Raw genomic sequence first — 22,681 nt, 5'->3', positions numbered from 1 at the left:
AGAAGGTGACACTCCAGGTGGGGGATGCAAAGGGACAGGAACAGGGGTGGCAGGTGGCACAGCAGTTAAGGCAGAGCTGGGGACACCCACATCCCATGTGGAGTGCCTGGGTTCAGGTGTCCAGCTTTGTTTCTGATCCCAGCTTTCCTAATTTCTTTCTTTTTCTTTTTTTTTTTTAAGACTTGTGCATTTATTTCTTATTTGAAAGGCAGATTTTTACAGAGAAATAGAAACGTAGACTTAGAGAGAGCTTCCATCTGCTGGACCAGAATGGCCAGAGTTGGACTGGTCCAAAGCCAAGAGCTAGGAACTTCTTTCAGGTCTCCCACATAGGTGGAAGTGCCCAAGGCCCTGGGTCATCCTCTGTTGCCCTCCCAGGCCATTGTCAGGGAGCTAGATTAGAAGTGGAGTATCCAGGACACAAACCAGTAACCCTGTAGAATGTCAGTACTTGCAGATAGAGGATTAGCCGGTTGAGCTGCAGGGCCAGCTCTCCCAATCCCTTTTTATTTATTTATTTTTTCCTTAAAGAATTATTCATTTTCATTGGAAAGACAGATCAGATTTATGGAGAGAAGGTGAGACAGAGTGTCTTTGGATGTGCATGAAGTTTAGCCAATATAAAACCAGGAGTCAAGAGATTCTTCAGGGCCTCCCATGCAGATGCAGGATCCCAAAGCTTTGGGCTAAGCTCTCTCTGCTGCATTCCCAGGCTACAAGTAGGGACCTGGATCAGAAGTGGAGCCGTAAGGATGCAAACCAGCTCCCACATGGGATCCTGGCGTTAGAAGCCGGGATTAGCCTATTGAGCCATCACCCCAGCCCCACCCCCTACCCCCAGACTTCCTGTTAACATGCACCCTGAGAGGCAGCAGGTGATGGCTCAAGTCCTTGGGTCCCAACACATTGAGTTCCTGCCTCCTGGTTCAGTCCAGCTGTTGCGAACATTTGGAAGGTGAACCAGCCAGTGGGAGGTCTTTGTGTGTCCTTGTCCCTGACCCTGTCCTTGATTCTGTCTCTCTGTGTGTCAGGGAAAAGTGTCCTGGGAAAAGAGAACAGATTGCAAGAAGGCCCGGAAGCAAAATTCTATACATCTCAGGAACTGAAGAGACTTACATAGTGTGGAACTGGCGAGGTGGCAGAGCAGGCCCCCAGGCGACCTGGGAGACCTTGCAAGCTTTTGGATTCTATTATTTATTTATTTACTTTTATTACAAAGTCAGATATACAGAGAGGAGAGACAGAGAGGAAGATCTTCCATCCGATGATTCACTCCCCAAGTGACCACAACGATGGTGTCATGCCGATCTGAAGCCAGCAGCCTGGAACGTCCTTCAGGTCTCCCATGTCAGTGCAGGGTCCCAAGGCTTTGGGCCATCCTCAACTGCTTTTCCAGGCCACAAGCAGGGAGTATATTGGGAAGTGGAGCTACCAGGATTAGAACCGGTGCCCCTATGGGTTCCCGGCGTGTTCAAGGCGAGGTCTTTAGGCACTAGGCCACGGCACCAGGCCCATATTATTGTTGTTGTTGTTGTATTTTACTTGTGTTAATTTGTTTCAAAATGAAAGGTAAGCCACTGGAAGAGTTTAAGTAAGGACCAGTATAGCCCCTCTGGTATTTTACAATGCAGAAACGATTGGTTTTTTTTCTGTTCATTTGTTCATCCAGTGCCTGAGTCTTGAATGTCTTCATTCATTCTGCCTTACTTTTAGTTCCGCATTTATTTGATTTGTTCACCTGCTCATATTTTTGTTTCTTTGATGGAGTCAAGCATTCTTCTGCCCAGAGCCCCTGTTGCTGTGTGCCAGGTCCTTGACAGGCAGCTGAGATGGCTGCAAGAGCTGGTCTTGGTCCTGACCCTTGCCATTCCACGTCCCCCAGGAGCCAGGAGCCAGCAGCGCAAGTGGAAGTTCCTGGGAACTCCACTGAACTGGGGTGGGGCGTGTGTGTGTGTGTGTGTGTGTGTGTCAGGGAAGGTACCCTGCCCAGACTTCCTGAGTCAGGCAGGACAGTCCCTTCATCCCTGGCTCCTTTGCCCCCCAAGGCTGGCCCCTTGGGAGTAATGCTGTTTGTTTCTGAGCATGGGGACCAATGGCCAGTCAGAGAGCTTGCCAGCCCTGGGAGGCCATCCAAGTTCCCGCATCTCCTCTGGAGCTTCCTGCTCCCATCTTCCTAGGAGAAAAGCATTCCTATCTGTATCTCGCCACTCTCTACTACCTGACAGTCACACTGGAACACACCTGGGTGCGTGCACACACACAACTCAACACGTCCCTCCCTCCCAGTCACACACACACACATACACACCTGCCTGCATCACAGGTCCCATCAACTCACTGTATTGTTGCCTGTATTCTCAATCTCAGTCTCTCTCGCTCTCATTCTCACTGCCTTAGAAACTGTTTATAGTTCCTCCATGCTGCCTCACCACAGTCAGATACACGCTTTTCCATCAGCCTTCTCTTCGCTGCCCCCACGTCTCTTTCACCCAGGCAGGGCAGATTTTTCTGGTGCTTGGTTTTGTTGTTGTCTTAAAAGTTTAATTAATCTATTGGAAAGGCATAATGGCAGAGACAGAGCGAGATCATTCTGCTGGCTCACACCCCAGGTAGCCCCCATTGACAGCTGCTGGCTGAGGTTGAAGCCAGGAGCCAGGAACACCATTCATGTCTCCGGTGGGCTCAGGGACCCAAGGACTTGGGTCATCCTCCACTGCTGTCTCAGGTGCATGAGATTAGCTGGGATGCTGGCATGCCATGGCAAGTGGTTAGGCGCAGCACCGCAGGAGGACCCCCTGGTGCTTGGTATCTAAGGCTGGGCAGCTTCACCTGCACTACATCCACCCACTCTGTTAAAAGAAGTAAGAGAGGTAAAGGAGGGGTGGACTCCGGGCTGAGGGGTCACATATCACCAGTAGAGGAGAAGGCTGGGGCTGTAATAGATTTTAAAATTTCTAAAACTTATAAAACAGGCCCTCGCCTGGCCCACCGCGAAGGTCCCTAATTCCTCCTACACAAGCACCGCGACTGCATCCAGAGCCGCTTTTGGTGACAGCGCTCTGAGGTCCTCCGGCTCTGCACACCTGCGCCTTGGATTCCCAACACCAGCTGCTGGGGCTTCCCACATCCCCACCCCCGCCCCTAACTCCAACAAGGATTCCCGAAGTGCTTGGGGGCAACCTGCCACTCCGCAGGGGGTCTTCAGAAAAGGCACTTCGTGGGCAATCGGGGTCTGGGGAAGGATCCCCACGCAGGGAGTGGGCTACGGAGGCGGGAAGTGATGGCAGGCGCGCCGGGATCTGGGGGCCCCTCCCCGCTGTGGGCAGCCAGGTCGCGGAGCTGGGGCGTGACAGTGAATGCTCCCCGCCGCCACCACTGCCACCTACCCGCGGCAGCAATAAGAGAAGTCCAAGGCAGCTTCCTCCCTCCTTTGCCCAGAGGGGGCGGCGGGCAGAGGCGGGCAGCACCCAGCTTCTCAACCACGCCGGCATACCTGGCTGCGGGAGCCCTTGCTAGCTTGCCCAGGCCAACCAGAAACAGGTTCCTTTGGCACCAGGTAGGTGGCCCAGACAGGTGGGGGCTGGGAGGGGCGGGGAAGGGGCGGGCAAGGCGGGTGGGAACTTAGACGAGCTGCAGAAGTTGCAGGCTAGGGGGACCCTAGCCGGAAAAGCGCCAGGGGGGTAGAAGGGCAGAAACCTGGAGTCTAACGTGAAGCAAAGCTGGGGGCATCTGGGATCTTAGAGGGGGGTCTGGCGGGGAAACAGGAGGGCCCCTGCAAGGCGAAATTGGTAGGATCTGGAAAGTGGGGCGATTGGGGAGGAACTAAGGGGACCCTGAAAGGGAGCATTTAGGAAGGAACTGGGAGAATCAAGCGTGGGCACTTGCGGGAAGCAGGTGCGGGAGCATTTTCTGAGCGCGTGGATTGAGGATACAATTCCGGGGGTCCAGGGAGTCCCCCAGTCCCGCATTGGCAGAGACAGGGGATCAAGGCTTAGCCAGTAGGGCCAGGGAGGACGCCTGGACAGCTGGACCCCAAAGCTGTCCCGCCCGGCACTGGAGGGTCTTCCTGGGGAAGTCCCCGCCCTCGGCAGGGCCGGGCCTCGTCGGGCACCCCCTCCTCGCCCCGCAGTGAACGTCTCACTCCGCGTTCCCCGCGGGATCCGGGAATTGCTAGCCGCCCCGACGGAAATCCTGCCTTTGACCGTGGAGGTGTGGAGGGGCTGTGTCCATGGCAACCAGAGGGCGGAGAGGCGAGCTGGGCTCTGGCTGCTGCTGGGTTCCTTGCAGCGGGCGGGGCAGGCCCGGACCCGAGGCTGTTGGCTTTTGCCTTTGCCGGTTTGGGGTCTTTTGGGTGGACGGCAGGACAGAAAGAGGAGGCGGTGATGCTCCATGTTCCAGGGTTCTGTAGCCTCACAGATGTGGGCTCTTGGTCACACTGGGTCCTCAGTTGCTGTATTCTTTGGGCCTCCTTCTTCCTGTCCCAGCTGTGGAAATAAAGCATGCTGAATGACCCTGCCTGCCCCAGGCTGGGGAGTGAACTTCGCTGAGGGTCCTGAAGGCACTAAAGGACACTATCCTTTACCTTCTCAAAAACTTGGAGGGGCCTGAAAGCCTACTGCCTGGGCCTCCGGGGCCAGGCACACAGCAGGTGTCTAATAAATGGATGGCCTGGATGGCCTGTAGCACTCTTGAGGACCCATACCAGGGAGGTCAGCAGGCCTGAGGTCTGTCCTCTCCGCTCCTGGGTACCACACCCAGGTGGCCACCACCCAGGCCAGCAGTTCCTCAGGAATCCTTGGGCCCCTAACCTCTTTCTGCCTGTGTCTGTGAAGGGAAAACAGGCTGCTGATTCCCATTCCCCAGATGGGAAGATGGAGGTTAGGCAGCTGATGACCAGCAGGACCAACAGCCAGGACTAACAGTCCAGGGCATCTGGGCTGAGCACCTCCGCTCATCTCTGCCACATTTCTTAGCATCCCCCCAGCCCTACCCCGGGAGGCGGAAGAGGTACACGAAGGAAGATGTGGGGTTCCTGGGCTCCACCGCCAGCTCCTGTACCCGCAGAGGGCACGAAGCTGTAAGTGAGGGTGTGACAGTGTGCGCATGTGGCTGGGGCATTTAGTAAATGTGCAAGAGCCTGGGAGCGTCCTTGTGAGACAGGGCTTGTGCTGCACCCACTGAGGCTGCTACGACAAAGGAAATGGCCCAAGCTTGGGAGGCCCTTGTGCACACAGCAGGCTGGGCTGCCCAAGGTGGGAGAGGACAGGGATACCCCCCCATCCAAGGCCAGGGAGGGGATTTCCTGTCTGCCACATTGTGGAAGCCAGACTCTTTAAGCCCTGAACTCCCCTCTGGATAGTGCCTGGAGCCTAGCTCCTGAAAACCCTGTTGCCTCGGCTGGATGACACAGGGCACCGTGTGTTAGATTGCTGGTGGAGGTGGTCCTGCACAGCTAGGAAACCGTTTTCCTAGGGGAGTTTCCTGAGTCAGTATCCTCAGGCGCCAGCTTGAGCTAGATAGGCCACCTGCTCACCCCCACCCTGCCACTACAGACACCCCCACCTTCCAATCGTGAGGTGAGACAAAGCATACTGCACCTGCTTGCCCCAGGCTGGGTCAGAATCAGGTCTAGCGTGACCTTTGTTGAGGGTCCTGAATGGGGCTATCCTTTACCTTCTCAAAAACTTGGAGGGGCCTGAAAGCCTACTGCCTGGGCCTCCGGGGCCAGGCACACAGCAGGTGTCTAATAAATGGATGGCCTGTAGCACTCTTGAGGACCCATACCAGGGAGGTCAGCAGGCCTGAGGTCTGTCCTCTCCGCTCCTGGGTGCCACACCCAGGTGGCCACCACCCAAGCCGGCAGTCCTCGGGAATCCTTGGGCCCCTGGTCTCTTTCTGCCTGTGTCTGTGTGCTGATTCCCATTCCCCCAGGTGGCAGCAGGGGCTTCTGGGGATGTGTTCTTGGTCCCTGGGGGTTCAAAACAAGACAAGGTGAGAAGGGGGGTGGGGTTCACCCTGGGCAGACACCGGTGGGTGCAGGGATGGAGACACCTACAGCCAGGAGCTCTGGGAGTGGGGACATAGTGATGCTGGGTTCACCTGCTTGACCTCACAGACTTTCAACTGTGTGCCCCCAATTCCATGCCCTGCCTTGCCCCTGCCCAGCAGAGCCCCGAGAAGAAGCCGGAACTCTTGCAGGACAGTGGTTTCCGGCCACTGCCTAGAGTCCAGTTCCCTCTTGGTGAAATCCCCCACGCGTCGCTGGGGCCAGCTCTCCTGGGAACTTCTCTTTCCTCTCTGCTCTGTCCAGTTCTGCCCCCTCGGCTATTTCCCCACTGCGCTGCAGGGCCTTCCTCAAGTGAAAAGGAGAGAAGTGAAAAGTTGGCTGAGCACCTGCTGTGTGCCTCAACCTCTGGGGGCTTGTGTGGAGATTTGTCTCCCTATGTGAAATGTAGCCACAGCTACAGCTGGGGCGGGGGGGGGGGGGATGGAGGCAAGGTGTGGGGGTTGGGACAGGATTTCAGCCCAGTCTGCTTCTAGATCATGCAGGCTGGGGTAGAGGGTCCCCAAAACATCATGTTTCCACCTCAAAGCTCTGGTGTGGCATTTGGAAGTATGGGTTTCCAGAAAGAATGGAAGGGGCCTGGGACTCCCTAGTCCAGAAGTGGGGAGCCGGGGGGGGGGGGGGGAACTGCCTGATGTGTCTGTTGGTCAGGGGCCCGGTAGAAAGTCGGCATTTGGCAGCTGAGGCCAGCACAATCTGCTCAGGCTTCTCCAGCTCTGAAGTCCCTGTTGGGCTGTGTGACCTTGGGCACATCGCTTCCCCACCACACACAAGCAGGTTGCAGCGAGGTGGGGGTGGGGTGGGGTCGATGAGTGTGAACTGGCCCCTGGGGGCTGTCCCTAGCTTTGCCACCTGTGGATGTCAATGTCATGGGGTCACCACTTGCCTGGCAAGAGCCTCACATCATTGAACCCTGATGGCAGCTCTGCAGAGAGGGACAGGTGCAGACACTACAGATCTCCCCCTCTCCTCCTGCTGAGCAGATTTGTGGAAGTGGAAGGGAGGGCTGTCCAGGGGCATCTGCTGGAGGTAGGAGCAGCAGGGTCCAAGGGCAAGACTGCCGTTCTGATGCCCATAACAGGATGTTGTCCCTGACAGGGCTTTGGCAATCGGATGTATTGGTTCCTACCAATCAGATGTCCAAGAGGCAAATTTGGCAGCTGGCATTGGGGTGCAGTGGGTTAGCCTCTGCTGACTTGTGATGCTGACATGCCAAAATCAGAACACGGGGATGCTGCTCCACTTCTGAACCAGCTCCCTGCTAAATGCCAAAGAACGTCGCAGAGAATGGCCCAAGTGCCTGGGCTTCTACACCAACCTAGACGGAGTTTCTGGTTCTTGGCCTCAGCTCCGGGCAGCCCTGCCTGTTTGTGGACATTTGGGGATGAACCAGCCAATGGGAGATCTCTCCGTTTCTAACCCTTCTCTCTATCACTCTGCCTTTCAACATAAATGAACACATATTTTGAAAATAATAGCCACGTTTGTCCGACAGCCCAGGGCCCAGCAGGGTCTGGCAATGCTGTGGCCACCGTGGGCTGTTGTTTGTTGTTAGCAGGCCACAAAACCTGGTGCTTGAAGAAGAAAGACAGGCGTAGCTTCAGATTCGGCTTCAGATTCGGTGGTCAGCTGAGAGATGCTGGGAGGAGGATTGAGTGTGAAGCACACAGCAAGCGTTCATTCAGACACATTGTTACTCCTTGTAGTCAGGAGCAGTGCTTGGAGCAGGCCGTGCAGCCATCTCCGACTTTGTGTTGCTTCTGTCGCTCACCTGGCTGTTGGCATCTCCGTGCCTCAGTGGCTACATCAAAAAGACAAGAGTTGATCACAGGACCTGCCTCTGAAGGGTCCCAAATGGTACCACACGTGAGGACTGCTTGGCACAATGCCAGCTGCGGTATGATTGTTTCATAAACCAGCACACATGCAATGGATCTGTTTTGCAACCCAGACTTGGAGGATGTCACATTCCTCCCCATATAATAGGAGGTACAGGTGTGCATGCAGCCACAGAGTGGGGGCTGGGAGAGTGACATGTGGCATCCTGGGGACAATGGCCATGCAGAGCCCTGAACGGAGGGCACTCAGCTGCTCCCTGGCCCTCACTGCCTTTGTGTCTAGTTCTCTGCCTGCCTCCACCTTGCTTCTATTTGCCTTTTTCCTCTGCCTCTTCCCATGTTTCCCTGGCACTCCTTCTCTTCACCTTGCATTTCTGTAGCTCTCTCTCCTCTCTCTTTTTCTCTCTCTCTCTCATTGTCCTTTCCTGGCAGTGATATAGTCAGCAGAGCCAACTTGTGCTGGCTCAGGCTGGTTCTGCTTCTCTCCTCCCAAGCCAGCATTTGGGGCGTCACTCTGTAAGCTTTAAATCAGCCACCAGAGGAACGGTGCCCCACGGGTGCCAGTGGATGCTGCAGCCCAGCATTTCCTCCTGAGAGGCAGTCAGCAGCATGCTGCTTGGCTCTCCCTCTGCCTGTCTGTATATCTCGCAGGCTAGCTCAGTCTCTTTCTTTATTTTTCTCTCTCCCTTTCTTTTTAAAATATGAAATGTGCTGTTCACAGGGTCACTCTCCAAACACCCCCAGCAACCAGGAGCCAAGAACCCCACGCAGGTGGCAGGGACCCAATCCCCCAAGCTTTCATCCCCTGCTGATTCCCAGGGTGCACACCAGCAGGAGCCCAGGCCCCCTGATGTGGGGAGGTAGGCACCCCAAGGTGAGTCTTAGCCCCTAGACCAGATGCCCACACTCCTACTCCCACCTCTCTTATGTCCTCGTGTCTTCTCTTCTGACAAAGCCACAGGAGCCATGTCACCTTCAGTACGTCTCCCTGTGTTGGGCCATGTGGACCCCAGGACACCACCTGCTCCCCTCCATCCTCAGGATCCAGGTCCTCAGAGAGCCCAGCCCAGCCAGGGCTTCAGTCCTCATCAAGCCTGGCATTCACGAAGCCCCGAGCATGGCGGCCTCTGCCTACCGCCCACACTGACGGCCTTGCCAGCGTTCTCCTGGCCCACAGAGCTTTCAGCCTCCTTGCCTGGGGCGGACAATCTGCCACCAGCACTTCAGAACAGGCCAGGGACAAGGCAGGGCTGACGCGACCGACCCACTGCGATATTGGGCACGCAGCTGTTGTTAGAAGTGACAGCAGTGAGTCTGCGTGTGAAGACGTGCACATCCCTGGAGGGCAGAGCCTTGTGCGGCTCTGAGTCCCAGCGGGACACTGCGCCACTGGCGCAAGGCAGAGAAGAGCGGCTGAGAGCCAGCACCCAGTCAGGATACACCCTCTGTGTAGTGCAGGGCAAATTAAAACCTTCCAGGGGTCTCTGTGGTCTCATCATCAAACCCAGGAGCCCAAGTTTGCCCAGAGTGCCTTAGGTGGAGGGCTGCAGCCAGTGCCTGACTGGTCCTGTGCGTCCTGGTCTGTGCCTGCAGGTCTTTGGCGAGGTCACATGTGTGCAAGGTGGATGGGCCTGGAGGTGAGCATCTGTGGGGAGTGTGACCACAGCACCAAGGTGAAGGAGCCACGGGTCTCCCGAAGAGGCTGTGGGCTGCCAGGGACGTGGGTTAGTAGTGCTGTGTGGATCTGGGGAGCCTGGGAACTGAGAGTGGTGGTACAAATGTGAGTTTTCTTGCAAGGTTTTACTTCTTATCCAGGAACCCTTTTGCACCAGGAACCAGCCCCAGCCTGGTTTCTCTCACAGCCCTGGTCCTTCCCTTCCACGCCCCCTTTGTCCTCTCTCTTGACCATCACTGACCCTGCACCTGCCTGGGGCCCCATAGACACACAAGCTTCACCCAAGGGGAGGGGTCCTAGGGAGAAGATGTCAGCCTGGGCCCAGCGACAGTGGCTATTTTCAGGCAGGTCTCTCACCGCAGCCTGCTTCGTTGTTGACCACATGGGTGTCACCCCGCCCCCCACAACACACACATGGGAGCACAGCGACAGTGGAGGGTGACGAGGCCGGTGGGGCCTGGGTGGTGGAGAGCAAGGCAACGATGAGACAGAATCTTTGACCAGGAAACTGGGCCCAATAGATCCAGGAAGGCTTCTTGGAAGAGGTGAGTGGTGCTCACAGGAAGGGCAGGCCACACAGAGAGAAACAGAATGATACCTGCAAGGGGGCTACCTGGAAGTCCAGAGGGAGAAGCTAGGAGTTCCTCTAACCAGGACCTTCAGGCCCCCTGGGGAAAATCGGGGTTCACTGGGCGGGGGCGGGGGCGGGGGCGGGGGCGGGCCCCACCCTAGCGCTGCATTCCTCCCACTGCTTAAGAAACCCAGCCCTGCTGGTGGCTAGTTCCTCTCTGAGTGGTGCAATGGCAGTGGCTATGTAGGGGTGGGGACCCTTTGCTCAATGACCTCCCCACCCTGGTGCTCGAGGCGATTCAGCTACAGGAGCAGGCCTGGATCACAGCTGGTCGGGGGGTGGGGGCTGCCTCAGGGGCACTGGCAGCCCCAGCTTCTGACTCTCCTCTACGTGGGGATGGAATAGGGCTTTGCAGGTGGGTGCCCAGCTTACCTGCTCCACCAGAAGCCACCCAGGGGCACACACAGCCCAGGCAGGGTGAGACAGGGCTGGGAAAGGGACCTGGGGTTTGTGAGATGGTGATTGGGGGCCCTGGGGAACGAGCCAGACTGGGGCAGGGAAGGGGGGATCCACCTAGAGATGGCCCAGCCCAGCAAGCTGAGAGCACCCGTGTGGGTCCACTGTGCTGCGAGGGAGGCTTACCTGTGTGTGGCCAGATACGAGTCCATGGACACACGCACACATGTGCATAAATGGATATGTTAATGTGTGGATTGTATGTTGCTAAGCTCATGCTTATACCCATGTATGTTGGTGAAAGTGTGGGTTTTGGGGGTGCTGGCCTGCAGGGGAGGGTTGAATGCTATTTCAGCGCAGTAGCAGAAGTCACGCTAGGGCCCAGCCCAGCTGCCCGACTTCCCTCCAGGGCAGAAGCCAGGCCGGGTCATCCTCCACCGTGTCCCCTTGCCTCCCCACAGGTCCCCAATCCCTCCAAGCACCATGGTACAGCCACGCTGATGCAGAAGTAGGGGCCTCAAGGGTGAGTAGTCGGTGGGGAGGGGAGGACTAGGGACTTTGGGGATCAGGAAACAGAGTGGCCTTGCTGAGCCCCACAACTCCTCCTAACCCCCACTCCTCCAAGGGCCCTGTTGCTAGGTAACGGGTGGGGGAGCCAGAAAGAGGCAGCTGGAGAGGCCCGAGGCTGGACGGATGACAGGAAATGGTCTTGATCCCCCTCTGCAGGGAACCTCCAGGTGCTGGCATGCACTCCCGCTCACACATGGTCCATGGTCACAGACACGGAGACACAGCTCTGGCTTCTCCCACAGACCTACACGTACACACACACACACACACACACACACACACACACATACACACTGTACAGATGTGCACATTTGCAGGTACACTTTACAATCACATTGATGCAGACTTGCATACACTCAGCCAAGCAGGAGCAGAGATGGGTATTCACACATACCATCCCCCCCACACACACACCTTAACAGCATCCCCAGGGAGTTGCACACACACACACACACACACACACACACACACACACACACACACACACACAAAGGCACGCATGTGTGCAGACCAGCATCCTAAGAGACACACGGACCCAAGTGCCCCAAGGAAGTCACAGGAACACAGCCTATCGCAGCCATGGGAGGCAAAGAGCTGAAATGACCGCAGCAACATCCTGATGTCGAAAGGCGGTCTGTTGCTGTGGGCTGGAGCCCGGCTGCAGGAGCGGGCAGGAGCCACTGAGAGGCGGACCCAGGGGGCTGGAGAGAGGGCCTGTGCCACTTCACCATTCACAACAGGGGACCCGCAACCCGGGGCGGGCTGTGTGTCTGCGTGTGCAGGTGTGTGTGTGTGCGCCCGTGGGCAGGTGCGTCTGGAGCACCCTAGCAAGGACCCTGCGGTGAAGCGTGCCCTCTCAACCTGTGCAGCAGGGCACCTGGAATGGGCTGTTTGTTCTGCAAGAAGCTGGAACGGGGGTCCAAGGAGGATGATGGCCTGGAAGGGAACTTCAGGGCCTCTGGGACTGCTAACCGCTACAGCCCCGACCCCACACAGGGCCGGCCAGCCTCCTCCTTCACCCACATCCCCAACTACAACAGCTTCTCCCCTCAGCCAACCAGTCACACCTTCCTTGGAGGTAGCAATGTCAAGGGCATCTCAGGTGAGTGGCGGAGGTGGTGGTTGGGGAGCTGGGAACAGGTGCTGCCTGGACATTGGCAGACATTGGGCGGTCAGAGAGGGGAGACATGGACTTGACCCCAGGAGAGCAGCCCTGTTTCCAAGACTGCAGTGGCTGGCCATGTGGGGGCCTCCCAGGGGGTGGATCCAGCTCCTCCCCCATCTGAGGGGAAGCTGGTGGCGTAGAGCCCCCTGACCTTGGCCACTTGGGTGCATAATCCAATTAGGAGGTCTTCTTGGTGGGGTGGAGAAATGAACAATATGGCTCCCCAGGGTGGACAAAGGAGTAGGGGCAGAGGTGCACAGGGCGTCGGCAGCCACAGTGCTCAGCCCTGAGCCTGGCTGGACAGTGGACTTCTGGGAAGTATGCTCCTTTGGCGCTGCTGGCTTGTGCCCTACTTGGCTCAGCGGTCCCTGCCCTGCAGGCAGCGGGGTGACCCTGTTCATCGCCCTATACGACTATGAGGCCCGCACTGAAGATGACCTCACCTTCACCAAGGGCGACAAGTTCCACATCCTGAACAACACGTAAGTGACCCAGCTCACCTCAGCCCCTGCTCTGAAGTCTTTTTTTTTTTTTTCAAGATTTATTTTATTTTTATTGGAAAATCAAATATATAGAGAGGAGAGATAGAGAGGAAGATCTTCCATCCAATGATTCACTGCTCAAGTGGCTGCAACAGCTGGAGCTGCGCTGATCCAAAACCAGGAGCCAGGAGCCTCCTCCGGGTTTCCCATGCGAGTGCAGTGTCTCAAGGCTTTGGGCTGTCCTCAACTGCTTTCCTAGGCCACAGCAGGGAGTTGGATAGGAAGCAGGGCCTGCCAGGATTAGAAGTGGCACCGAGATGGGATCCCAATGTGTACAGGGCAAGAACTTTAGCCACTAGACCATCATGCCGGGCCCCTTGATCTCAAGTCTTACCCCATCTCTGCCTTCTGAGAACTGCTGCCTGGCTGGTCATATAATCCCCAAGTAATAGCTGTGCTAAGGGGTGGAGGGAGCCTGGGGAACAAGAAGCACAGAGAGAAAAAACAAACCACCAAACAGGTTGCCCAGGGTGGTGATTAGGGCAGGCTTCCTGGGGGAGGTGATTTTTAAGTTGAGTCTTTAAAAGTGAACAACCAGTGAAGAAGAAGATGAGCAAAGAGGAAGAGTGAGAAGCCACCAAGTGGTTTGTCACGTCCAGATGGATGATGCAGTATCAAGCGTGGAGTAAAGGGTGCAGAAGCTGGGGAGCCGATGGCACCAGAGTCTGCAAGGCTTGTTCACAAAGGCTTGCTTTCCAGAAGGAAAAAAGAATTCTTCAATAAGTTCGTGGAAAATGTGTATTATGAAAAGAAATGAATTTTAAATACGTTTGCAACAAAATGAGCTCATCCTTTATATGTTCTCTTTTAAAAAATACTTATTGTCACTTGAAAAGCAGATTTATAGAGACAGAGAGAAAGAGAGAAAGATCTTCTGTCCACTGGTTCACTTCCCAAAATGGCCACAATGGCTAAAACTGAGTGAATCTGAAGCCAGGAGCTTCTTCCGGGATCCCAAGGCTTTGGACCATCCTTTGCTGCTTTCCCAGGCCACAAGCAGGGAGCTGGATTGAAAGTGGAATAGGGGGATACGAACCAGAATCCTTTGGGGATGCCAAATTTGTTGAGTCATCACACCAGCCTATATATTCTCTTGTAAAATATTTATTTGAAATGGCCCAGTGCAGTAGTCTAGCGGCTAAAGTCCTCACCTTGTACATGCTGGGATCCCATATGGGTGCCAGTTCCAATCCCATGGCCCTGCTTGTGGCCTGGGAAAGCAATCAAGGACAGCCCATGGGACTGTCTTTGGGACCCTGCACCCATGTCAGAGACCTGGAGGAAGCTCCTGGCCTCAGATTGGTTCAGCTCTGGCTGTTGTGGCTGCTTGGGGAGTGAATTGGGATGGAAGATCTTCCTCTCTATCTCCCCTCCTCTCTGTATGTCTGAATTTCCAATAGAAATAAAACAGATCTTTTAAAAATATATTTATTTCAACGACAAGAGTTACAGAGAGAGATGGAGACTGAGAAAGAGAGAGATTGAAATTCTTCTGTTCATGGCTCAAATGGCTGCAACAGCAAGGGCTGGGCCGGCCAAGACCATGAGTCAGCAGCTATATCTGGGTCTCCTATGTGGGTGCAGGAACCCAAAAACCTGAGTCATCCTGTGCTGCTTTCCCAGGTACATAAACAAAGAGCTGGATCAGAAGTGGAGCAGCCAGGACTTGAACCTGCGCTTATATGGGATAATGACATTGCAGGCAGCAGCTTAACCCATTGTGCCACAACAGTAACCCCTGAACTTATCTTTTAATTTCATGTTTTCTTTAAACTTTAAACTTTATTTATTTATAGTCAGGGACAGAGCTGATTTGCTCTCTCTTTAACATTTCTTTTCCACATAGTATACATACTGAGCAGTGTTCAGATCAGCGAGTTTCTTTTGTCATCTGGTCACCCTTCTAACCAACATGGTTCAGTTTCCAAATGCCTGCAACAGGAGGAGCGGGGCCAACCCCAAGTCAGGAACCTGGAACCCAATAGATGGGCCCCATGGGCAGCGGCAGGGACTGCAGTGCTCAGCTTTCCTGGCCACCTGCCTTCCAAGGTCCTAGTGAGCAGGAAGCTGGGCTGGTGCCAGGGCCCGGATGCAGGCACTTTCACATGCGCTGTGGGCATCCAGTCAGCGTGCTAACTCCTGGGCTGACACACGCCCCTCGGTGTGTCCTTGAACTCTCCTTGTGTGGAGCCCTCAGCAGTGGGGAAGCAACATCCTCTGTTGTCCACCGTGTCCCCAAGCCCTAGGAGGCCCGTGCTTTCCCACTATCTTCTGTGGGCAGGACTGACCAAAGTCCCTGCTTAGGGAGAGGAAGGGGTGTATGTGTATCCCAGGGGAGGGGACAGCTGGACAGTCTCCAGCAAGCCTTTTTATGGTCCTACCTGGCCCTCGGGGTGCCACAGGGGCGTGTGTGTGTGTGTGTGTGTGTGTGTGTGTGTGTGTGCGTGTGTGCGTGCATGCAAACGGATCTGACATGCCCTGTTCTGTGCCTGCAGCGAGGGTGACTGGTGGGAGGCTCGGTCCCTGAGCTCCGGACAAACCGGCTACATCCCCAGCAACTATGTGGCCCCCGTGGACTCCATCCAAGCCGAGGAGTGAGTGTGGGCTGGGGCAAGGTCAGCTGTCTGGGTGACACCCTTGGGGCTAGATGGCAAGGCCACCTCTGGGCCAAGTGCTTGTGTGGGCCCGAGCCTGGCTCTTTGTTTCTGACTCTCACAGGTCGTGCGGGGAATGGTGGGGAATGGTTGTAAATGAGGGGGACAGGGCACAGGGGTACATGAATAGGTGGCGCCCATGCTACAGCGCTGTACCCAGGGCACAGATGGGGTACATTCTGGGTAGCAACAGAATCCAAAACTGCTAGCTTCCCATCTTATAAAGGAGGCAGCTGGGTCAAGGAGGAGGTCAGTCCCCTGCCCACATTCCCAAGGCTTGGGAGTGACTGGGCTGGAACGTGACCTTGCACAGTCTGGCTGTGCTTGCTGGGCCGTACGAATGCTGACAATGGTGAAGGGCCTTTACAGCATTGCCAAGTGCCAAAACATGCAAAGAAGCATATCTCAGGGTTAAGCAGGGTCCTGCCACTCATGGAGCCCCTTACCTTGGTTTGTTGTTAAATTCCCACAATACAGTCTTTGAGATGGCCATGATTCCCATCTCACAGATGAGGAAACTGAGGCCTGCCTACATCCTGCACTTCTGGGGAATGAGGATTCAGGAGATGTTGCAGGAACTTGGTGACTGATGGGCTGTTGGATATAGGGAGTGAGAGGACTCGAGGGGGACTCAGAATCTTCCTTGCCAGCTGGGTGGTTGGTGGTGCCATTCGCTCAGGGTGAAGGGTGAAGAGATTAACCCAAGGGTGGGAGGCTTGTTGGGACTGGGCTGAGGCTCCTGGAACCCTGGTTGTGTTGTGCATGAGAGGCACCCGCCCAGCCAGGACCAAGTCAGGCCCTTGAGTTAACCCACAGGAAGAGACGCTGCCCCTCACTGTCACTAAGATGCCTGCTTGCCGCGGGCATGCCCAGGCTGCGGTGGACGCCAAAGCGAGGCTGCCAGTACAGGCTGCCTGGGAGGCAGGAGGGAGAAGCTGGCCTGAACCCAGCTTTGGGGAGCGTGGCCTAAAAGCAGCCAGCAGAAGGGGAGGAACACAAGACCAGGCCCATCAGACCACTTGAGAAACAGGAGCGGCAGTGGGGAGTGAACCTGGTGAGAAGAGGGGGTGAGTTGGGGTGAGGGTGCAGGCTGGACAGAGTCCAGCGGGAGAGGACGGTGAAGAAGTGGAGACACAGGTAATAAGCTTCCGGGGGGGGGTGGTGGAGAAGGGATGGCAGGATGTGGGTGACAAGGTCAGACTGGACAGAGCAGGAGAGGTAGGCGCGTACAGGCAGAGTTCAGGCTTTTTGTGTCCCCGCTTGGGGTGATGGGTAGGAGGCAGCACCTGCAGCTCGGGGACGCTGGGCGCGGTGGTGTGGTTAAGTGACTGTCATGGTCAGGAGCACAAACCCAGAGCAGCCGCTGGGTTCCTATTCCGAGCTCCGTGGCCACGAGCAAGCTGCTCGGCCACTGGGGAGCGTGATTTCCTCTTGCATCTGCTGAGGGGTAACAATAGCCCCCCGTTTCAACTGTGGTTCTGAGAGGCGAATGGACACATGCAGTAAGGGCTGTTATTCTTAACATTGCTTATTAAGGAAACCGCTGACGTAGGAGATGTGGCTGGGGGCAGGGCCATGAGAAAACCTGGGCATGCGTGTCCTGTCTACACCCTGCCCCCACCTACCTGAACTCCCAGACATGAGGCTAACGGCCTATGCCTTCTCCTGCTCCCTGAACTCTGCCTAGTACCCAGGTGTGGGCTGATGGACCATCCCAGACTTCATGGAAATTCCCACCTCCTTTGATTTAAAAACTATGCTCCTTCTAATTCATCCCATGATGACCACAGGCCAATTTTTTTCATCCCAACACATCTGAGTCTCCTCCAACACTGTGGGGCTGTCAGACTGTGGCTGCATGCTGGCACAGCTGGTGTATGGCTACAGTGTCCCGCCAGAAAGGGTCATCAGGAAAGAGCAGGAGTGCAGAGGACTCTCCAAGAGGGCATGCTGGGATGCAGGACACCTAAGAGAGTGGAGAAGAAGCAACCATCGGAGAAGGGTCAGGGAGAGACTGCTGTTCCATGAGCCAACAAGGAAAGGGGGTGGGGACGGATCTGTAGGATTGCTGGGGTCATGGATCAAGGGCTCCAGGTGGGGCTCCTCCTCAGCCAGATGCGTAGGTGGTCACTTCCCCTCTCTCTGAGTGAGGAGCCCAGATCTCCAGACTGCTGGCTCACTTCCAAGATGCCAGCAACAGCTACAGCTGGGTCAGGCTTGAGGCAGAAGCCAGGAACCCCAGCCCTGAGTCATGCACCTGGGTGGCAGGGACCCAGGGACTTGAACCATCAACTGCTGCCTCCCAGGGTGCATGGGAAGATGGGATTGAGAACCCAGCCAGGACTCGAACCCACATGCTCCAGGCTGGCGACGGGTGGATGCAGGTGTCCCACCTGGCATTTGAAATGCCACCCCAGTAAGGGGGGGGATAGTTAACCTTCACTGGGCAACTGCAAGGGGCCAAGGGATTGGACGATTCCCACCTCCCTCTCTTGGGGTCCTCACAACCAGGTGCTAGGTGGGTTGAGAGCATTGAATGCAGAGTGGTCTGAATGGCACATTCCTGCCCCTCTCCTGCCCATTTCAACAGGTGGTACTTTGGAAAGATCGGGAGGAAGGATGCTGAGAGGCAGCTGCTGTGCCCGGGCAACCCGCAGGGAACCTTTCTCGTTCGGGAGAGTGAAACCACCAAAGGTCGGCACTGAGCCCTGGGGTGCAGGGCCAGGCGGCCTGGCTATGATGGTTGGTTACCAGACAGATGGTTGTTGACCCTCCCCCCACTCTCAGGCGCCTATTCCCTGTCCATCCGCGACTGGGACCCGAGCCGAGGAGAGCATGTGAAACATTATAAGATCCGCAAGTTGGACACGGGCGGCTACTACATCACCACGCGGGTCCAGTTCGACTCGGTGCAGGAGCTGGTGAAGCATTACAGGGGTGAGGATGGGCACCTCTGGCCCCCGGGCCCACCTGCTGACACCCTGGTTCACGTGGAGACATGAGGCATGAGTGGCCATACTCGGGCAAGGCGGGGAAACCGAGTGCTGGGGCTCCCGGTTCAGAATCCCGCCCGGAGGGATTCACCCGGAGACAGAGGCGGGAAGCCCACCATGGCCAAGCAGCGCCCCCTACCTTCAGAGTAGAGAACTGGCCAGTTTCTGGCTTCAAGGCCAGAGTCCCTGGAAAGTCTTTCACAAAGTCTTGAGCAGTGGTGAAGGCCTTCCATACCCTCGGTTCCCAGGATATGGGGATGCCACAGGGCCTGGGCTCTGGGGAGAAGCTGTATCTATTGGTGGGGTATAGATGCCAGGGGTCAGATGGAGAGAGGAGTGTAGTGGCAGGCAGTGGCCACCAGGTTGGGGGGCAGCAGATGCGGGTCAGCACTCTGCCTGTTTCCCACTTGGATTGGTCAGGCAGAGGACATGATGGCATGAAAGGGTATGGGCCTCACATTCATACCTTGGGAATCCCCATCCCACTTCTACCTGTGCCAATACTTTAACCTTTAAGGCCCAGCTCCCATGTACCAGCCCCCTCATCATCACACAGATCTTCTGTCCTTCAGGTGGCACACCCTTCCCAGGGCACTCACATGCTCACCAGTTCAGGGCCTGGGGTGGGAGATGCTCTGCCAGCCCATGCCCTTTTGATGGGGGGTTTGGTGTTCCAGAGCAGGCTGTAGGGGGATGAGACGTGGGGGTGTGGTCCTGGTCCGACTTCCACGCCCCTCCCCTGCAGAAGTAAACGATGGGCTGTGCCAGCTGCTCACTGTGGCCTGCACCACCATGAAGCCCCAGACGCTGGGCTTAGCCAAGGATGCCTGGGAGATCAGCCGTTCCTCCATTGGACTGGAGCGCCGGCTGGGCAGCGGCTGCTTCGGGGACGTGTGGCTGGGTATGGAGTGGAGATTGGGAGCAGGGTGGGGCAGGGCGGGGAAGGGAGCAGGTTCTGACGAGTGGCACTGGGGAGGGAACAGGTACGTGGAACGGCACCACCAAGGTGGCTGTGAAGACGCTGAAGCCGGGCACCATGTCGCCAACGGCCTTCCTGGAAGAGGCACAGGTCATGAAACTGCTGCGGCATGACAAGCTGGTGCAGCTGTATGCTGTGGTGTCAGAGGAGCCCATCTACATTGTGACCGAGTACATGTGCCATGGTGAGGGTGCCAGCTGGGCTGGGCACGCAGGCTCCAGGGCATCTTGAGGTGGGGTCTCTGGGAACAGAGCACGGTGATTGGCAAGGGGACCAGTTGTGGGAGTGACCGGCCCTTATGGGTGAACTGGGTGGGGTCCTGGGAGTGGAGCAGAGTCTCGGGCATGGTTGGGGGCATGTCAGCTGGAGGGTGGAGCTTGAGCTAAGAAAACCAGGATCTGTGCTGGGCAGAGCCCACACGGGGCATGTCCAGGAAGAGAGAACCCCCAGTTTTGACCCTATTCAGAAGGCCTGGGCTAGGTCCTAAAACGGGTTCTGGCTTCTGGCCCTCAGGTAGCTTGCTGGAGTTCCTCAAAGACCAAGAGGGCCAGGATTTGAAGCTGCCCCAACTGGTGGACATGGCAGCCCAGGTAGCTCTCAGCACCCAGGCCTCCCTGCCCGTAGTCTCATGTACCGTGGGAAAGTCCCTTCCCCTCTGACTCCCACGGGTTACGATCCTGTGATGTCTCATGAGCTCTCGGGTCTCCTCTCACTTTGACCTCCAAGGTGGCTGAGGGCATGGCCTATGTGGAGCGCATGAACTATATCCATCGTGACCTGCGGGCCGCCAACATCCTGGTCGGGGAGCGGCTCGTGTGCAAGATCGCCGACTTTGGCCTGGCCCGCCTTATCACAGATGATGAGTACAACCCCCGGCAAGGTGCCCTGCTCAGCTTGCCCCCCTCCTCCAACCCCATCCCTTAGTTTCCCGGGACCCTTCCCCACTCTAGGTCCCCTGGAGCACCCTCATCCCCAGTATTCCAGTCCCAGCCCACCAACATGCCAGCCTTGTGGCCTGGGCAAGCTGTCCCTCTACTGTGAGAGAAGTATGCCTCTTCCATGTGGAAATGGAAAATAGGCAGATGGAGTGGGCTGGCCAGCCTGCAGCCCTGGGCCGGGCTCTGCAGTGGAGAACAGCAGTAGGAGTTCTAGCCACCGAGCTGAGCTCCGAACCCAGGTCCCCAGCCGGCTGGTCATATGACCCTGTGACTCTTGTGACCTTAATGAGTCACCTGCCTGCTGTTTGCCCCCTTTTCCTTATCTACTGCCCTGGGCTCCTGGGCGATTCATGCACATCTGCCAACAACGTGGGCACGTGAGGGCTGCAGCTCTCACAGTAGGGCTGCAGTGTGGGCATCGTGCCCCCTCCCCATACAAGGTCCCCAGTGCATCCCAGCTGGAGCCTATGTATTCAGGACCCCCAATCTCTCCATATCCCTACCTCCTTTTTTCCTCGCTCCCTCTACCTCCTAAATTTAATCATTTAAAAGACAGATTGACAGAGAGAGCTGGACCATCCTCTGGTTTGCTCCACATATGTCCACAAAACCCCAGGGCTGGCTCAGGGTAAAACCAGGAAGCCTAAACTTCCTCTAGGTCTCCCACGGGGGTGGCGAGGGCCCCAGCACTTGAGCCTCCCAGGTGGACACCAGTGAGGCATGGTTCCCTGAGCCACCTTCACTGACTTCTCCTTCTCCTGCGATCTCTCCAGGAACCAAGTTTCCCATCAAGTGGACGGCACCAGAGGCCGCACTGTTTGGCAGATTCACCATCAAGTCAGACGTGTGGTCCTTTGGGATCCTGCTCACCGAGCTCATCTGCAAGGGCCGAGTCCCCTACCCAGGTGGGCAGAGCGGAAGCACTTCCTTCCGGCTGCCAGCACACACACACACACACATTGGAGGGAGTGGTCCTGCTGACTGATGGGGTTCTCCTTTGCAGGTATGAATAATCGGGAAGTGCTGGAGCAGGTGGAGCATGGCTACCACATGCCATGCCCTCCAGGCTGCCCCGCATCCCTGTATGAGGTCATGGAGCAGACATGGCGCCTGGAGCCCGAGGAGCGACCCACCTTCGAGTACCTACAGTCCTTCCTGGAAGATTACTTCACCTCCACGGAACCACAGTACCAGCCTGGGGATCAGACCTAGCCAGCCCCGGGTGCCACCCATCTTGCGGGGATGCCCAGTTGCTCTTGCACAGCCCCGGCACTCTCAACTAGAGCTCCTAGGCTGTGAGCCCCATGAGGTCAGGGTCAGAGGAGGCAGGTGGTCTGACACCTGCCAGGCCAGCCTGCTTTACAGATAGAGGCAAGGGGCTCCTGGAACTCAGCCTTCCTCCACTCTGCCCCAGGCACTGCTTTCCCCCTTTCTGCCTGTACCCCCCACCCCAAGCCTCTCTGTCCCACCCCCCAACTCAGACCTTGTGCGGTTATTTATAGCACTGCAGAACCCCTTCCTAGCCTCCATTCTGACCTGCCTTCCCACCCTCCTGCTTCCTGTCCTCCTGTTCGTCCTCCCTGGCCTGGGCCCAGGCACTGACCTCCTGGCTACTGTGTCACAGTCTCTGGGTGTGTGTATGTTGGGGGCGGTTCTGCTGGGTAGAGATCATGGTGGCAGTCCTACGCTAAGGGGGCGGACTGCTGAGGGCTCGCCTCCTCTGAACAGTGCGTGTTCACTGATTGTGTAAATAAGGAAAATGACAATATAAATCTTGAGCAGGGGCCTTGAGCATCTCCCGGGTGGCCTCTGGGCAGGACAGTGGTCGGAGAGATGAGGGGCACAGGTGATGGTGATGGCGACGGTGGTGGTGGTGATGATGATGCAGTGGTGGTGGTGGTGGTGATGGTGGTAGTGGTGGTAGTGGTGGTGGTGATGTTGATGTTGATGTTGATGTTGATGTTGGTGATGGTGATGATGGTGATGTTGTGATGGTGGTGATGGTGATGATGGTGATGTTGTGATGGTGGTGATGGTGATGATGGTGATGTTGTGATGGTGGTGATGGTGATGATGGTGATGTTGTGATGGTGGTGATGGTGATGGCAGCGGTGGTGGTGATGTCAGTGATGTCTGCCAAGTGGCAGCTGTTCCCGTCTGTTCTTTTATCCCTCTAACCTCCAGCCTGGCTCTCCAATTCGTGCCATTTGCAGATAAGAAGACTGAGATTCCAGGG

The 22,681-nt window shown here is 56.5% G+C and overlaps 1 protein-coding gene across 7 annotated transcripts; it reads left to right on the top strand.

Annotated features, from left to right (window-relative positions):
- Nucleotides 1-3,440: 3,440 nt before the first annotated feature.
- Nucleotides 3,441-22,229, top strand: FGR (FGR proto-oncogene, Src family tyrosine kinase). Of its 7 annotated transcripts, XM_040979672.1 has the most exons (14): nucleotides 3,441-3,556; nucleotides 10,442-10,563; nucleotides 11,066-11,127; nucleotides 12,044-12,276; nucleotides 12,719-12,821; nucleotides 15,377-15,475; nucleotides 18,126-18,229; nucleotides 18,323-18,472; nucleotides 19,274-19,429; nucleotides 19,512-19,691; nucleotides 20,021-20,097; nucleotides 20,234-20,387; nucleotides 21,219-21,350; nucleotides 21,449-22,229. In XM_040979672.1, exons 4-14 carry the CDS (start codon nucleotides 12,057-12,059, stop codon nucleotides 21,655-21,657), a joined length of 1,584 nt encoding a protein of 527 aa, XP_040835606.1. In that variant the 5' UTR covers nucleotides 3,441-3,556; nucleotides 10,442-10,563; nucleotides 11,066-11,127; nucleotides 12,044-12,056; the 3' UTR covers nucleotides 21,658-22,229. The 7 variants fall into 7 exon arrangements, with proteins under 7 accessions (XP_040835606.1, XP_040835611.1, XP_040835608.1 ...); XM_040979677.1 differs by lacking the exon at nucleotides 10,442-10,563 and having other exon boundaries at nucleotides 12,047-12,276; XM_040979674.1 differs by lacking the exon at nucleotides 10,442-10,563.
- The last annotated feature ends 452 nt before the right edge of the window (nucleotides 22,230-22,681 follow it).

The sequence above is a fragment of the Ochotona curzoniae genome, unplaced genomic scaffold (assembly GCF_017591425.1).
Source record: "Ochotona curzoniae isolate NIBS_2020 unplaced genomic scaffold, NIBS_Ocur_1.0 contig_3255, whole genome shotgun sequence".
NCBI lineage: Eukaryota > Metazoa > Chordata > Mammalia > Lagomorpha > Ochotonidae > Ochotona > Ochotona curzoniae.
The sequence above is the reverse complement of the archived record's forward strand: the minus strand, read 5'-3'. Positions and strand labels throughout refer to the sequence as shown.